The sequence below is a fragment of the Lathamus discolor genome, chromosome 5, assembly GCF_037157495.1.
Source record: "Lathamus discolor isolate bLatDis1 chromosome 5, bLatDis1.hap1, whole genome shotgun sequence".
NCBI classification, from domain to species: domain Eukaryota; kingdom Metazoa; phylum Chordata; class Aves; order Psittaciformes; family Psittacidae; genus Lathamus; species Lathamus discolor.
The window spans coordinates 40,151,149-40,167,712 of record NC_088888.1 but is presented as its reverse complement, the minus strand read 5'-3'; the positions used below and the strand labels follow the sequence as shown (position 1 = coordinate 40,167,712).

The following is a 16,564-nucleotide window of genomic DNA, read 5'->3' as shown; positions in this document are numbered from 1 at the left end:
TGAAAGCACGTGTGTACTCGGAATATGACATCCTCTCAGGTATATTGCTCTTCATCTTATGGATTACTAAAAGGCTTTTGTAGGTTATATAGTGCTACCTTGCCCATACGTAGGCAGTAAGGTGTTTCCTCATGGTGTCCTGCTAGTCTGTTTTCCATAATCAGATTTTAAGCCACTCTGATCTTTTTTTTCTAAGCGACAGCTCAGGGTTGCACGTTCCTCTTGAAGCCAGCTTGTGTGACAGTCAGGACTTTTATGTCTGGGGTTCGCACCAAATGTTATTAGGCAGAATATCTTCTGACCTGGGTAGTGGAATGGAGAGTCCATTACACATCAAGTGTTCCCCCTGTCACCTATGGAGAATCACATATTGCTAGGTAGAAATATTCTCTCTTCCTCCAGTGCATGGACATCCATTTTAGTGTTGAGTAACCTGTAGTAAATACCCTCTATGCTGTGTGTAGATATCTGTGTTTTTTTCAATGTGTCCTCACTGTTACAGAGTGAGAATCATGCAGCTGGACTATTGCATTTGCTATACTTTAGTCAGATTCAGTGTTGTGTTGAGGTCCACCGGCTTGCAAATCTTTAAGACGGGCTCTAACAGGGTCACAACAGTTGCTCAAAGCAGAAAGGAAATGCCAGTTTTGCCAAGTGTGGTGACGGCTCTTTCTGCTCTTGTGTATGTCCAGATCAGTCAGAAAATGCATTTCTTTGCATTTTAAAATGTGGTTTGTAGGTTGCACAGATTCCTTCACAATAGGGTGTTTTCTTTTCTGTTTCAGGTTACAATGGCAGACCTAATCTTACAACAAAAAATGGAAATGGAAAAATAATACCTGGTAATAACGGAAAACCAAGTGGACAGAGAGTAATCAATGGCCCTCAAGGAACAAAGTGGGTAGGGTGACCTTCTCTCCAAATTCAAGATGCTTTGGCCTTTTATTGTACTTTCATTTTTACTAAGAAAAGAGAGAACAGTGAATGCCCTCAGTCAGCGAAGCTGTGAAGTGAGGTTATTCTTAGTGATCTAGTTTCTACTGTTCAATTGAAATCTAATGACAAATTCTCCATTTCCATTTTTTGAATATTTTACATGTGTGATTTAAAACCCAGTGGCTTGAATTTTCAACTATAGCATTACTCCCATAAAGTCAGTGAAACATTTTTCCCTCAGTCAGTTGGACTTACACTCTCCAGTGTCTTTGAGCTTGTCTGCCACGCGGTGTGAATGGGGACTGCCTGGAACTGCTACTGGGAAAGACGTGTTCAGCACTGCTTTTCCCAGACTCGCACTCGAGGGAGAAGCTTGTGAGCAAGAGTATCAAAATACTAAGTTACTCCATAAGTATCATAGTGCTTTAAAATGCACATATGTACGTATCTTTAGGCATTTTGCCATTTGTACAGACATGTTCCCAGCTGTATTTTCAGAATGCACCTAGGAAAGCCCCACTAGGTGCCTACATGCCTAGACCTTGTCTTTTAAAATCCTTTCCAGTGGCTTTATGACCAACCAGTTGGGGGAAGGAACTGGTGTCAGTAGAGCTGCTCACACATAACAACAGTCATTTTATGGCCACTTCAATCTTACTGTTTGCATTAGAGGAACATAAAAAAGTGCATCAGATATGTCACATTCTAAGGAGGCATTTTGAAAAGCATGCCCAAAGCCCTTTCAGTAGATTCCAGAAAGTGGGTTAGAAAGGTCCTTGGGAGGCCATGTGGCTTCTCTCTCTGCCCTGTGAGACAAAGGCATTGCTGAAAGCAGGACAAACACCTTGTAAAGCAAGAGGATCTGTGTCAACATCTAGGGCCTGGACAGCTTCAGAGACTGATCTCATGATGTAGTCCCTCTGCTACAGTCATTTCCCCAGCACCAAATGTAAGTCTGTCTTGCCAGCCTGGAACTGCTGCTCACATCCTCTTCCCAGTTTCCTCCCAGCACTTAACACTTCTCATTTGTGTGTTCTGTGGCTCAGAATCTGTTGCCTCAGGTAAAACCAGCATACAGTTCAGCTATTTTGTGTTGAAATAGAGATGAGCTCTGGGTTTTAACTGCAGTTACCTCTTGAATTCAATCCAAACTCTCTGACAGATTTGTTTTATGAGGCAGAAGCTTTTCCTCAGTCTCCTATCCCTATTAAAATCTTAGCTACTTTGTTTTCAGTGCCATTTCAATCTAAATTAACTAGTTTAGTTTTTCTTTTTGTTTTAAAAGGGATTCCTTTAAATCCCATCTTCATACTCTAATCAGTGTTAAAGGAATCTACCTTGGGAGTTGCACAGCCCAAGAAAATCAAGGGAGTTGCTCCTTTGCACATGAGAGCTACAGTAGACAGTATAATCATGGTTGTGCAACTCTGGAGCCCAGGTCCTGGGGATCTGCTTTCTTCAGCAGTGGTTTATCAGTGATTACTATACAATTAATGACTCACTTTTAAAAGTGTTGTAGCTATTCCTGAACATTGCACCTAGCACCTGAATTTCCCTGGGATTTCTGTTGCTTTGAAAGCTCATTTCAGCTCCTCTTGTGTTAGCTAAACTTGAGTCTGTCTGTTGCTTTTAGATTGTAGATCTTGACCGTGGGCTTGTGTTAAATGTTGAAGGAAAATACCTCCAGGATTCCCAAGGCAACCCTCTCCGAGTGAAATTAGGAGGGGATGGACGTACAATTGTTGGTAAGTGATAGCTTCCTTCTTACAGCAAAAACATCTGCACTTTTTGTACACATGATACAAGCCTTTGACTGTTGAATGCTTCAGGCCTCCCCAGGATCCACGCAAGCAGTTTGGAGTTGCTTGTAGCTCAGGTCTCCATCAGGCAGTCAGTACACTGCAGGACCTGGGGAGGCTTTGGAGCATCCTGTGGGACTCCAGACTATGAGGCACTAAGAATCACGCAAGTCCTCCTCGCTTTTATCAGCATTAGAAAGGACTACAGAACTGAGACAGAATAAATATTGACGCTTTGTATACATAGAAATGATTCCCCACAGCTAAAACTGTACCAGTATGTGATGATTTAATTTTTTCTTCTGAAACTGACCACAAATAGTAAAAAAAACCCTGTGTGTGATCTGCAAAAAACACTGCTGTTTGCATATCACTACGCCTGTGTTGATCTCTTGAATGCAAATTCAGTGCCTGCTGTTAAACTGGTTGCCATGAATATTTGTGGTACACAGAATTTGGGACAAAATTTTCCTGGAGTGACAGCATGTCACCAGCTCATCCCGGTTTTCCCTAGCACATGTTTAACATCAGGGAGCAGGATATGGATTCATCATACCTTTCATCAACAGTTGCAAGACTGACTTAGATTAAATGCAGGCACTGTCTGCATGTGATACTGAAGTGAAGCCTCCCTGCAATTTTCCCAAGTGTTTATCAAAGAGCTAATTAAAGCGAATACCACTGTGGTTTATCTGACGTTCTTCTGAACCATTTTCCAGCTTCCTCTGTCCCAGATAACAACCTTCTTTGTCAACTTAGTTACAAGAGCCTGTAAATCACACTCTTAGTGTTCTTGTGGTATCTGCTGTTGATAAATACCATGCTATAATCCTGAAATGGGTTAATGGTGAGATTTTTGGTTTTGTTCTTCTCTCCTAGACGAAAAGGGTGCCCCAGTGGTGAGTCCGGATGGATTACCTTTGTTTGGACACAGCAGATTTAGTAAACCTGTAGCAAGTGCACAAGATAAGCCAATAATAAGCCTTGGAGGGAAACCTTTGATTGGTCTTGAAATGATTAAGAAAACAACCACTCCCTCCACTACTACTACAACAATACCCCCAACAACTACCACAACAACTACTACAACCACTACAACAACTGTTGCTACAACTACCACCACAACTCCTGAACCGACCACCACTGAACCACCCACTGAGAAACCACTCCCAACGTGTCCTCCAGGCACCTATGGACAGTATGATGATGAGGGCAACTTGCTGTTGGGGTTTGATGGCCTGCCAGAGTGCAATGCAGAAGGTAACTTTCCTTTGTGCTGTTTGAACTTCTTTGGTTGTGCTGTTTGTACAGCAGAGATACACAAATGTAAAGCAAGAAGGAATCTGCCTCTGAAGACTTTGGACCTTGTGATAAGGTAGGAGCTGAGATTAGAGCAACTGATGAGGGGTTGGGGCATTAAATGGCTTTTCACTGGAAAATGTTAAGTTTCCCCAAAGCTGAAGTTTTCTGTGGGAATACTTTGATTTCAGCAAAACTTGGGTCTTAAGTTGGATCCAGTCTTGTCACATACGTTCATGCACACGAGCAGAACTACAGGCAGTAGTTCTGTGGTCAAAGCACTCACATGTAAGGGAGTCCTCACTCCATTCAGGCCAGAGAAGGACCTGAAGACACGATATGGTTTCTCTATTTTGTGTTCATTTCTCACAATAAATTCTGAAGGGTCTCTCGCTTGAGCTGTGGTGAAACCAGCTTTTGCAAACTGAGATTCTTGTTCTTGCGCCAGCCCTTGCAGGTGTAGATTGTCTAGCAGGAATGTAGCTCATCATGGATGAAGCTGGGGAAGGACAACTCTGGCTATACATAGATAAGGCTGACAGTTGTACTCTAATTTCTTTCTCATCTGAAAATACGGAACAGTGTGGGTGCATGTCATTATTTCTCTGTTGCAGCTATACAAGCTTAGGATGTGGTGCCAAACTGAAATCCAAAGTACACAAATAAAAATGCACTAGTCTTTGGGCATTGAGCCTGCTCCATCACGTTTTACCCTTTCATAAGCTGAATGTTGCATTGCAAACCAGTTAGCTGCTTGTTTTGCAAATCCAGATCAGGCAGCACCAAAGTTGTTCTTATCCTTTCCATTTGTAGGTAATAACCAACTCAGTCTACAAATGGGCAGCAGCAGCATGGTCATAACTTAAACAACAGCTTGGTAGTCAGAAATCTGCCAACTGCAGTAGCCAGTTTTAATGGTTCATGAAATCCCTTTACCTTTCCCAGTACACCTGTATCTCTGATGCTAAAGTAGATTTACAAGTAGGTCGTGTAACCATGGCCTAGGGAGCTGACCTATCACTTTGAAGACTGCAGAGATGTGGAAAAATGTGGCTTCGGCAGCTCACACTGAGTCTGAAGATGGTTTCTTTGAAAGGGATCTCAGAAACAGAAGACTGAAAATTCCCTTACCAGCTACCCTAGGTAAGTAATGACTCAGAGATGTTGGTGCCTTACACAATGGAATAGCAACGTTTTATAGTGTTCATATTTATCTAACAATTAGTCGTATATCTAACGATGTTTGACAGTGTGATTTTATGGAAGCGTGCTTGTGTATGTGCATGGATGTGTAGACACACAAACAAACATATGTATATATCTAAAAATTGCCATCATTGCTAAATATTTCTTTCAAGATTTTTGTGTTTGCCTTTGGAGCTTTCATTGTTCTTAATCGTATTTACAAAAGTGTTACAAATATTATCATACAGAGTAACCCTGGTATTTTCAAAGTTGCCTAAAGCGGACCATGATTTTTATTAGAGTCTTTCCCACTCCCACTCGCTCCTTTTGCTTACCTTAAATATTGGTTAAACCCCACAATGTTTCCTCTCCTTGTCCTGTGCTATTTGATAGCTGAAGGACCTCTTCTGAGAATACATATTGTAAGAACAGTAAGAGTTCATGTAATATGGCCGGCGTTAATCTGATCATACACTCCAGAAGCTGAGGAACAAAAAGCTGTGCAGTATTATTTTTAGCAGAGTTGTGGGGTGGGGACTTTTCATGTGATTTTGTGAACATTTCAAAATATTCTGCTTGGTAAGCATTTCAAAGCATTTTTATTTTTTTTTTTTTCCTTCTAGCAGATGGGCTTGAATGAAAACCAGTGTTTTACACAGGCTGCGTGTTCAGTGAGAATGGCCTTTAAGACTCCTAAAACGTCTGCTGCCATTTTGACAGTATATCTGCAAGCACATCACAACGGAAGACTGGAAGGACAAGATAGTGCTGGATTACCTGCTATACAGCTCAAACAATGTTAGTCCCTACACAGCAATTAAGAAAGTTTCTCTGACGATTTTCTCCTTTTTTTTCATCCTGATGAAAAAAACATTTGACAAATGCAGCAAACCCAACCTTCCACAGAGGAGCTCGCTTGAAAAGAGTGCGTCTTTGTGGTATTTCTTTAATGATGGCTAGTTTTGTTTATCAAGTGCACTATTTCAAGAGGGATAAACAACTACTATGTGAGCTATCAAAATATATCGTGCAGTTTTCCCTTGACCATTTCCAAATCGTATTTTTATGTTGTCTTTGCCTTTAATCTGAGTCTGGAAAATCCTCCAGATCATTTGATGAAACACTTTTTCTGCCAAAGCTTGATAGTCTTTTCTAAGTGCTTTACTCACAAACATCCAGAGGCTACAAGTGCCAGAATCCATCGCCAAACATTCTAAAGCTTTGGCAAATTTGCTTACTCTCTGGCAGGATTTTTGCTTGACCCGGCAGAATTTATTGTCAACATTTCAGTAGATTCTGCATTCTTTAACTTTCAGGAAGGAGTCTGGCCACACAAGTGTGATTTGTCAGAGAAATCAGCTAATTTTTTACATGAACTCACAAGGAAAGAAAAGTGTAGACAACCACATTATGTGTAATAAAATCAAGTGATGGTTGCACAGTCCATTGTCCTTACAGATGCCAAAAGCTTGTGGCAAGTGGTCATAGCAAGACCTAGCCTCATCTGGTACAGGCAGGTTCACTGAAGCGCTGCAGCAAAAGGTGTGTGTGTACAGAAGATTATAATGTGAGAAAAAGTCTTTTGGGAAGTACCCTTATCATCGCCATGCCACAGCTCATGCCAAAGAAGCACAGACAGTAAAGTGGAAGAGACTGAACACCTACAAAAACAGAAAATAGTATTTATTTGTGCTGGATCATCAGCAAAGGCTGACCAGCTAATAGGTGTGAGTGAGTTGAAATCTGCCCATGAAGGACTTCACACTTTTGCACATCTAAACTTCTTGATTACTTGGATATAGTCAAAGGTAAGCGCATACATTATAGACATTGGTTAATGATGGCCAACTCTGATGAGAAGATCTGCAGAATTCAGCAAAGGATCTACTTTGCTCACTGCTGCCTACACTGACTACCCTCAGAGAAGTCAAGTGGCTTCCAAGTGGATCTTCTCCTGAAAAGTGGCTGCAGAAGTCTATGAGAAAATGTCAGATTTTCTATATGAAATTTTTACAAGAATTAACCTTTTTCTGTATTTTCAAAGCTTATTTTGTCATTAAAAGCGCTACTGTTTATTTAAAAGAAAGTTACTGTAGTAACAAAAAATTAGTTTTGTACAATAATTGTTGGTTCTAAATAAAAAAAACAAACCTGAAAAATGAAAATGCATCATTGAAATTATGTTTGTGAGCTATTTGACACTGGCAATTGAAATTTTACATTGTTTGTAGTACTGGCTTAGTAAAAATAACATTACCGATTCCCGTGTAGTATCCTGAGGTCAAAGTTGTCTTTCTTGTTGTCTTTGTTCATACTCTGGCCATTCCCTAGTCCCAGCATTTCATTGAAGACTTCTCATGGTACCTGCAGTGGGCACAGTGCTTTTGCTTTGTTTGCATTGCATGGCTAATATGCAATCTTAGCCATGTATTTCGTAGCTAATCTGAGGTTTGTCTACTCTTTGACTCCACTGCATAGCATGCAGAGAAATGCATTTCTCAGAGCATGCAGCGAGGCCTCCAGGATTCACAGGATCAGGTGCGTGATGGTTGATGTATCTGGTGATGGATACATGACCTGCACAGATATTGAGATAAGATGTGGAGGGATAGTCAACTGGGAAGTCTGTGGGTGCATTTGTGTTGTTTTGTGGGGTGGTTTGGGAGAATGTTTGGGGTGTGCACCTCACATTAACCTCCTCTTGCTATGCTTTCATATGCACCATAGAGCAATCTCGATGTGTACAACCTGAATTCCTGTTGGAAGAAACTAAAGCAGAAACAGTACTTCGGAATGCCACATCTGTGCCCCAACCTGTAATGGGCATTCAGTCCCCAGGATCAGAGTCCAAAATACAGCTCTGGAAAGTCCAGCACCAGTTACTTCGTTCTACAAGTCCATTCCTTTTAGGCTCCATTACTTGCTAAGCCAGTCTCTAAATGTCATGGCTCAGTGGTTGTTTGATTTTTATTCCCCCAAAAAAGTATTTAAATACAAGTTTTCAGTTTAATTTATTGGTTGGTTTATTTGCATCTAAGTTTCTCACATTTGCTGCTCCAGAGACTATAAAACATTGTCAGACCCTGACCTGAGCATTATACGGTTGCTGGCAGCCTGTCTTTGCTCCAGAGCATCTGGGGCCCAGAGCATTGCTCCTGGAGGGTGCATTACTTTTGATTTTAAGTAGCAATTTAAAATCAAACCCTGAACCCGTTTTCTCTCAGCAAAACTCTAGGCTCCTGCAGTTAGCTGCTCGGCTGTTATTCTCAGTACGCAGAGTGGGCTGTCGCTGTGTTACCTGGAAACTAGGCAGCTGTCTTGTTTCTTTACAAATCAACTGCCTAAAGATTTTCATTTTAAACTTCAGAAGTATTTTACTAGGAGGCTGGGGACGAGACCATTGAATCCTCATGGAATTTTTTTCTTTCTCTTCCCATAGATACCTTCTCAGGACTGGATTCAGATGTGACAGCAACTCCAGAGGCATATGTGATATATGATGATGGTACTGTTTAATTGTAAAAGTCTATTGCAAGTGGCATGCTTGGGGTTGGTTTTTTCCCTGTCTTCCTTTTTTTGGAGTTAGGTTTGAGGAGGCAGGTTGGTGAATGGGAGCTTAAGCAGGCAGTAGTGAGCTGGGAAAGTTTTCCAGAGCACTACATCACATGTGAAGAGCAAGGGTCCAAAGGCAACTGTTTCTGGACGTGAAGGTCCTTTTGAACCAGCTCTAGCATTTTAGAATAATAACACAGAGTTTTCTCAAAAAGCTATTTTTTCACTCCCTTATCTCATTCCATCTGCATCTGAGGGCTGTGGCCAGGGATTCAATCACTGTGCTGTCTTCTCTTGAGGATTGTAGTGGGAAATAGCAGATGAAGCACATGAATACATTAATTTGTTGTTATGCTTTTTACCTGTGTGAGTGAGGTCTAAGTCAGCAACAGCACTGGTATCCTAGGGCAAAGGCTCACTGTCATCAGTTGGGTAGAAACACTTGCAAGTCTGAGACACGAGCAACCCTGCCTTAGAGGCCCATAAGAAGCATGTGGCAGCTAGGGCAGGGTGTGTGGCACTGCTCTGGGACTGTGGCGGGTGACAGGAATGTTTCCCTTCTCGTGGTTAAACCGTAATAACATGAAACAAGCTAACATTTTCATCTCATGTTTCCTCTGAAGACTACGAGTTTTTTGAGAGCACTGTGCCACCAACCACCACCACTGCCACCACCACCACTGCTTCTACAACAACAGAACTGGAAGTTGTCTATCCAGAGACGAGTGTTGTTGGCACCAGCCCTGTGTCAGAATATGATATCGCTGGGAAGAAACGGTTCACTGGTAAGGTTGTCCTGCGGTTTACATCGCTTACTACTTGTTCTGCAAAGAATTCTTTTTCTAGCAAGGTCAGCCCTTGAGGCTGAGGCCGTTGCACAGATGCATCCAACAGACTAGTGTGTGGTCCATTGTAAGGACTGCCAACTAGGAAACCCAAACAGTAGTACTTTGTTCCTAGCTTTGATGCTTGCTTGTCTAAGTGTGGACCCACACTGCTTTTGTTGAACCAGTGCAAGCCTCCTTGTACTCTTTCAGTGTAAATGCTGTGCTTTGTATTCTGCATTGTGTTCAATAAGAGAGCAAGTGTCGACTCTGGTGCTCAGTTCAGCTCAGCTGCATCATTTTAGGTTCACACCAGTAGTTCAGTCAATGAAGGTCTCCATGTCGGTGTGTCTTTCTCTGAGGGACCAGGTTCTTTTCACTGACCCATGCAACCCCAGTGAACTCACCAGCCTTGCATAAGCAAGTATGTCAAAGGTGTGCTTCAAAGTCAAAGCATAAATGGTATTTTGGATATAAACGTTCCAAAAAGTAAAATGAATAGAGATAAATTTCACTTTGCTGTTTGTATCTTTGCTGCACAGAAGGAATTTGGTGAAGGAACCCTCAATACATTGATAGGAGCTGTGATGCTAGCTCCTATCTCTGTTAGCTGTTAAGTGTATTCCAGATCTGACTTCAGAGCTGTTCTGCTGCTTTGTCAGGGAAGCATCTGAGGGCCAGACCAGAGGGATTTGGAGGTGGTAGGGCACAGCATTCCAGCCTCCATCCCAGACTGGTGACCCCTCTGCAGCCCTTTACAAACCTCTGGCATCTGAACTGAGGTCAGGTCAGCTGCTGGCTCACCTGGCATTTTAGCTGGGAGTTCAGGGCATGGAGAGTCAGCTTTGATTGATGTCTTGCCTTCCTTTCCAATATCCACAAGCTTCGTATGGCTTAAAGTGGAGCTCTGCTGCTGGAGTAAAAGGTTTGTTTTTATATATGCTGAGACTCTTTCCAGTGCATCTTCAGTTTTCCCTGTCCAAATAATTTCATGATGTTTCTGTTCGGTTCTCTTGCTGACACTGCTTCTTGATTCATTTAGCTGGAGAGGCTAAAATTAACTTCATTGCAAGATCTGGAAAAAATCCCTTTAGGGCATGAAATGCAATAAGATAAACCAAGAAATGTTGGTTTATGAACATTTCAAGGCACTAGGGAAATAAAATTACCATTTCAATGAATTGTATTATTGCCTCTGAATAAACATTTCCAAAGCAAGTTTTATAGTCTTTACTTTGAATGTTACAGTGACTTTTAAGTGACTTTAAAAAGATGGCTTGATCTTTTCCTGAACTGAAGTGCAATTCCAGTCAGTACAAAGCTTTTAAATAGAAGTTACAGGTTGGGATCACATGCCTGAAGGTAGGAATTCATGACTCCTAGTCCCTTAGTACCCAGGGGATAACAGCAATAATCCCTTTGTTTGACCTGGTTGGACTTTACCTTGGAATTAATCTTCTTCCCTCTGCTGTTTCACTCCGGCTTCAGGATGTTTGTGTAAAAACCAGCCACTTAGACACGTGAAGTCTTGGGTGATCTTAAGTCCTGGCAGGGATCTGTTCCCACATGTGGAAAGGCAGAGTTTGGGTGACGTTTTCACCCCTGCTTCCAGGTTGGCTAGAAGTAGCATGAGGAGGGTCCTGCAGTCAGACTGCTCTCTTCTGCCTCTCATAGCAAAGATGATCCTTCTGTCTTTGCCTAATTGGGTATGGTCGTGTGTCTGAGGTAGACCTGCATATTAACATTCCCCCTGCTCATCAATCAAACTGAGCACAAGCCATACTTTGTTGGCAGTAGTGAACATCTGGAAGGTGAGGAATTTTAAAATGCATCACAAAACTTGACTCTCTTCTTTTCAGGAAGTTGCCAGCCTGTGGTACCTACAAACTGCCAACTAAGCCCACCCTTTCCTGTGTCTTCCAGCTCCTTATGTGACCTATCTCAATAAAGATCCAGCAGCTCCCTGCTCCTTGACAGAGGCCTTGGAGCACTTCCAAGTGGAGAGCCTCGATGAAATCATCCCTAATGACCTCAGAGAGAAAGATCTGCGTCCCCTGAAAGCCCCTCACAACATCACTGTTGTGGCAGTTGAAGGCTGTCATTCCTTTGTCATTGTGGACTGGGCCAAACCTGCTCGAGGAGACATGGTAACAGGTACCCTCCTGAGGGTTGCTCTCCTGATGGGGTAGTGAGGAAGGTTTCCTTAAATGACCATTTTTTACCTTGAACTGAGCCAACGGCTCATGAAGTTCTCACTGTTCTACAGCTTTCTGAGGGAGATGAGCTACTTTCTGAGAAGTGAGAAAGGTCACTCTTGTCACCCCTCAGTCTTAGATTTTGGCACTGATTTTGTGCCAATGGTTCTGAAGGCACTACTTCTTGCCCGGGTGGTATCTGTGATAGCGCTTTGCTCACCTGAGCGCTTCTACCCCCCAGGTAGTGCACTCAGCTCCACTGCAGGTAGCTCCCAAGCCTGCCTTTGGAGCATCCTTCACATTTGGCTTCAGTCCACTCCCAGCAAAGGTAACTGCGTGGCTGGAGCTGATCTGGGTCCTGCCTGGCTGTAAGTGTGGCTGCAGGAATGGTCTGCCTGTAGAGGGGCTTCTGGCTTGCTTGGTGGTCTTCTAGCATGCTTATTTTGTAGGGAAAGAGTGTATCAGAGTCAATTATCTCCAGTGGCGTCTGAGGCCCAGGCTATGCTTTGCTTTACTTTTTAATTCCTTTACAGAAATTTTGCTCAAGTAGTCTGACAAGCAAGATTCAGGGATGGGGAATGTGTTAAACAAATGTATTCAATTAGATCTCCTTTAATGTCTTTAGACCTTTTGAGAGCCAGAACGAAGCCCAACTGACTTGAAGAATTAATCTCAAACATTGCTGGAAAAACACCAGTGTAAATAACCAAAATACTTTAGAAATTAATCAACCCTTGCTTGCCAGCAGACCCAAAAGGTCTGAAGTCAGCACTAGAAAAGGCATTACTTTGGTGCTAACATCCAGCTTTCAAGGAGCCTCTCCCAGCTCTGCAGCTGACAACCATGGCCAAAGGGTGGAAACTTCTGAATGATTGGGAAGGGAGAAAGTGGCACTTGAACAGGCTATGTGGTGTCTGTCCCGCAGCTTTTCCTTCTTCAAGGCTGTTGATCCAGTACCTTACGGAGTGCAGTCTGTATAACATGGGGTTTTTTTTTCCCAAAAAATCCCCTTGGTGTTTCTAACTATATTAGTTTATGCACAGACAATGTATCGCTTCAAGCGGTGAATGTGTTGCTTCTGACATCTCTTTGTCTTCACTGTGTTTTAAGTCAGAATATGCAGCTCTGATGTACCATTCTCTGATGTAATGCTCCATCATTATTAGCTAATGACAGGAAATTCTCGTAGCCTGGGATTTTCCAGAAGAGTTAGGCATCAAATCACTTTCATATTCAAAGATGCTTCTATTCCTTGTAACCCATAAAATCTACCATGGCATCTAAGGGTATCATTTACTTAAAATCTGTTTAGAATCCTCACAACCATTTGTCTTTCCCATTGACAGGTTATCTGGTTTACAGTGCATCTTATGATGACTTTTTAAAGAATAAGTGGTCAACCAGGACTGCAGGGTCTACTCATTTGCCAATTGAGAACCTGAAGCCCAACACACGGTAAGGATTTGATCCACTCTTTCTCAGTTGCATTAGGGAAGTAAAACAAATTCTGAGTATTGTCAATTGTTTTTCTTGGCCTTAGTATAAATGTTTACATCTCATCTACATTTTACTCATTCTGTTTGACAGCAAATCATTTTACAAACTGCACAGCTACTTAACATGGTATCTTTACCATAGTAAGCCTGGAGCAGATGACTGCATGTACATGTGTATGTGTATATAAAACCACATATCAGTAACAAAACAAATCTTATTAAGAATGCATTTCCTACTGTTACTCATAATTGAGCTGATTTTATTGGGGAGAGAATACTTAAGTATATCCTTGGCAAGATGTGATGTGGCCATTCCCACACACTGATGTGGCCAAGGTTTGATACCTAAGGGCTGGCGGGGAGAGGTGCCTTCCTCTGGTCTGTTTTTGCTGTCTGTTCACATGAGTTGTGCTGGTTTAGTGGTATGTAATGAGGCCATGGCAGTTGCTCCGAAGTCAGTTGGGCAGGAGCTTTAGGTTTTTATCTTGTAAAAAGTCTCACCGAAAAGGCAGAACAAGAATGCATGCTTGGCCTGATACTGAAATAATTCATGATGACTGGGTGGGAAGTAAACGGCCACAAAGGGACTACATTAAAATTACTTCTTTTGACAGATGCTTGGTGTCTCTCATACTTTTCTCTCTAATTCTGAGTCTGAAATACATCCCAGACTCCTGTACATCCCAGTTTAGTTTTCAGTCCTCCACTCTCACACTGTCCAGCACACAGGCCAAGTAGGCATTGCCTGTGTGCCCCAGCTTCCCCCAGCTGTGGTACTCTCTATCTTGCTTCTGTGCCATTTCCACCTTCACTGCAGCACCTCACGCTTTCACTGACTTTCAGTCAAGTCTCCTTCTGCTGCCCCAAGGGCAGTTTTGAAGGCCATTGATAGCTCTTGGCTTCTCATGTCCAACATCTCAATGGCTCCAAGTCACCAGAAAGAGCTGCTGCAGTGAAAACCCCTAGGAACCCTGCAGCAGCTGTCCTAGGCGTGTTCAGTTCATGGGAATTGGTGGGAATTGAGCTGCCAACCTGTGATATATCCGCTGAGATGTATGTCAGCGTTAGGCTTCAGAAGGTCACAGTTTGGCTGGTTTTGAGTGGAGTTCAAACAGCAAGGTTATAGGTTCATGTATCTCCCTGAGGCTGGTAACTTCCATGTCAAATATTAAGGCTCTGTTTCAAAGTAAAGTAGGGAGGTTCAAGCAAGTGCTGTTTGCTTTAAGCGTATTATTTTCCCAGCATCTTACTGAAGAGTGGTATGATCCATTGGCCTCTTGTACACTCTGTGGAGGCAGTAAAGGCTTCATGTGGGGTCTGTGGTGAAGAAGGAGAATTCTTTGCAACAGAGAAATTGTGTATATCAGCCAACCTCATTTACATTCTCCACATCAACAGACTGAATTGACTGCATACTTTCTGTCTTAAAAATAACTCTGAAACCACTGGGAAAAGACCCCCTGCTAACTAAGAAAATATGGTGTGAAATTTGAAGTTAGTCTAAAAATTGTGTTTTCATTGTTAGTAAATTTTATGAGAAATCTCCAATTAAGTTGAATTTACTGTATGCAGATGCTATGGACTGCTGGGTGTACCATGAGGGGCTACTAGTGGTGCATCACTGTGGTCTGTGCAGCATATCAGTAACAGGTTGGCATCTTGGCAGAAGTCAGCCCCAGAGAAGATTTGTAGCTGACAAAATACCCTGGAAAACATTTGCCTGGTTTTACAAAACCTAAACCTGGTTTAGGTTTCACAAAGAAAGTGAATGTTTAACCCTTGGCGTAAGTTGTCTTCTGAGGCCTGATCTAACCTCCATTGGAGAAGTGGAAGTTTTTCCATTAGCAAAACTCTGGTCAGCTTCAGTGGGCACAGGAGCTGTTTCCCTGTGACATGTGAATGTAAACACTAACATTACTTTAAACCTTATTAAATCTTAAAACCAGCAGTCTTGACAAAGCCTGTTCCCTAACATTAATTCTCAGCTGTCCAGAAGACTGATGCAAAGGGCTGGGCAGCATCCGCTCAACCAGTAAATCCAGTCTCCTGTAGTCACAAACACTATTATCCTTGTCATAAACATTTCAGTCCCTTCTTGAGCATGGTTAGGCTTTTTGCTGCCTCTTTGCAGGAAACCAAAGTCAGTGCCTGATGGGAGTGGCTAGATAGTCTTGTGATTTAAACTACTGCCCTTTACTACCATATCTCCATGTGTCGTCAGATCTTCTTCCCTGTCCGTTTGGGTTTTCTTCCCTCCAGGGACAATTTGATCCCACAGTGCCTGCTGCTACCGATTCCAGTGTTTTACAGAGCATTTCATAGGAAGCTCTTGAACATTTACTCGGGGCTCACAACTGCAAACAGAGCCTGGATCTTCTGGCTCTGGGGGCCAGATACACCAAAAATTTCTGTTTCCTTTCTGTATCTCCATTAAAGCAAAGCTGCAGCATGTGCAACAAGCGGCACCAGCCCCAGCTGGCTGCTGTGTATCACCAGAGCAGCTCAGAAGAGGTGAGATGTCAGTGAAACCCTTGTCCTACACAAGCAGTAGACCTGTGTCACACCAGCTGTGAAGGAAGCTCCTGTTCCACCTCTGCTTTAGTGTCTTATTAGAATGGTTTTTGTACATATTGATGACAGATGTAGTGCTAGGCCATTTCTGATGGATGGAGACACTTTGCACTAGCCTGTCATCCTGCAGGCATCTGATTTACATGTTTTTCTTCTGGAGGGATGGTGCAGTTGTAGAAGAAAGGATGCAGCCCTTGCTGCCCTCTCCATGTGCTCGTGAAAGGAAATCTGCCTTTCTTTCCTGACCCTCTCCCAGCCTCTTTTCCCTCTCAGCCACCAGTCCCGCTGGGCAGTGGGTCTGTGGGTTCTGTCACGTCAGCTCATCCCCTCCCCTTCACAGGCAGTGCATGTCTCTCCCTCCCAGACACCAGGTTAAGCAGGCTGCTTCCCATCTGTGAGGAGCAGCCACATGCTCTGCTTGTCCCCTCTGTGCATGTGCCCTGACTCTTGGCAAGTGCTGACGGAGGTCCCACAGCAGCCATCCCACCATCCTCGTGGCTGGCATGTGGTCGCTTTGCTATGGCTCCTGCCGTAGTGGACAGTGCTGCTGTGCGTCCCATGGTTGGTTGGCATCCCACCATCTCAGCCTGGCACTGGGCAGGGCATGGGGGCTGGGGATCCATGGAGGCATGCCTTTGGGGAGGATGGAGAAAGGGATTTTACAGCTAACTAATTTTCTGAAAACCAGCTGCTTCCCTAATTCGCTT

At 43.0% G+C, this 16,564-nt stretch overlaps 1 protein-coding gene across 1 annotated transcript in view; it reads left to right on the top strand.

Moving 5' to 3' along the window:
- FNDC1 (fibronectin type III domain containing 1) overlaps window positions 1-16,564 on the top strand; it is a 61,456-nt gene that overhangs the window by 33,665 nt on the left and 11,227 nt on the right. The window contains exons 9-15 of the mRNA XM_065680486.1: window positions 786-901; window positions 2,570-2,681; window positions 3,615-3,995; window positions 8,659-8,724; window positions 9,395-9,556; window positions 11,519-11,749; window positions 13,137-13,245. Of these exons, the coding sequence (XP_065536558.1) occupies window positions 786-901; window positions 2,570-2,681; window positions 3,615-3,995; window positions 8,659-8,724; window positions 9,395-9,556; window positions 11,519-11,749; window positions 13,137-13,245 (1,177 nt within the window). The remainder of the gene's footprint in view (window positions 1-785; window positions 902-2,569; window positions 2,682-3,614; window positions 3,996-8,658; window positions 8,725-9,394; window positions 9,557-11,518; window positions 11,750-13,136; window positions 13,246-16,564) is intronic.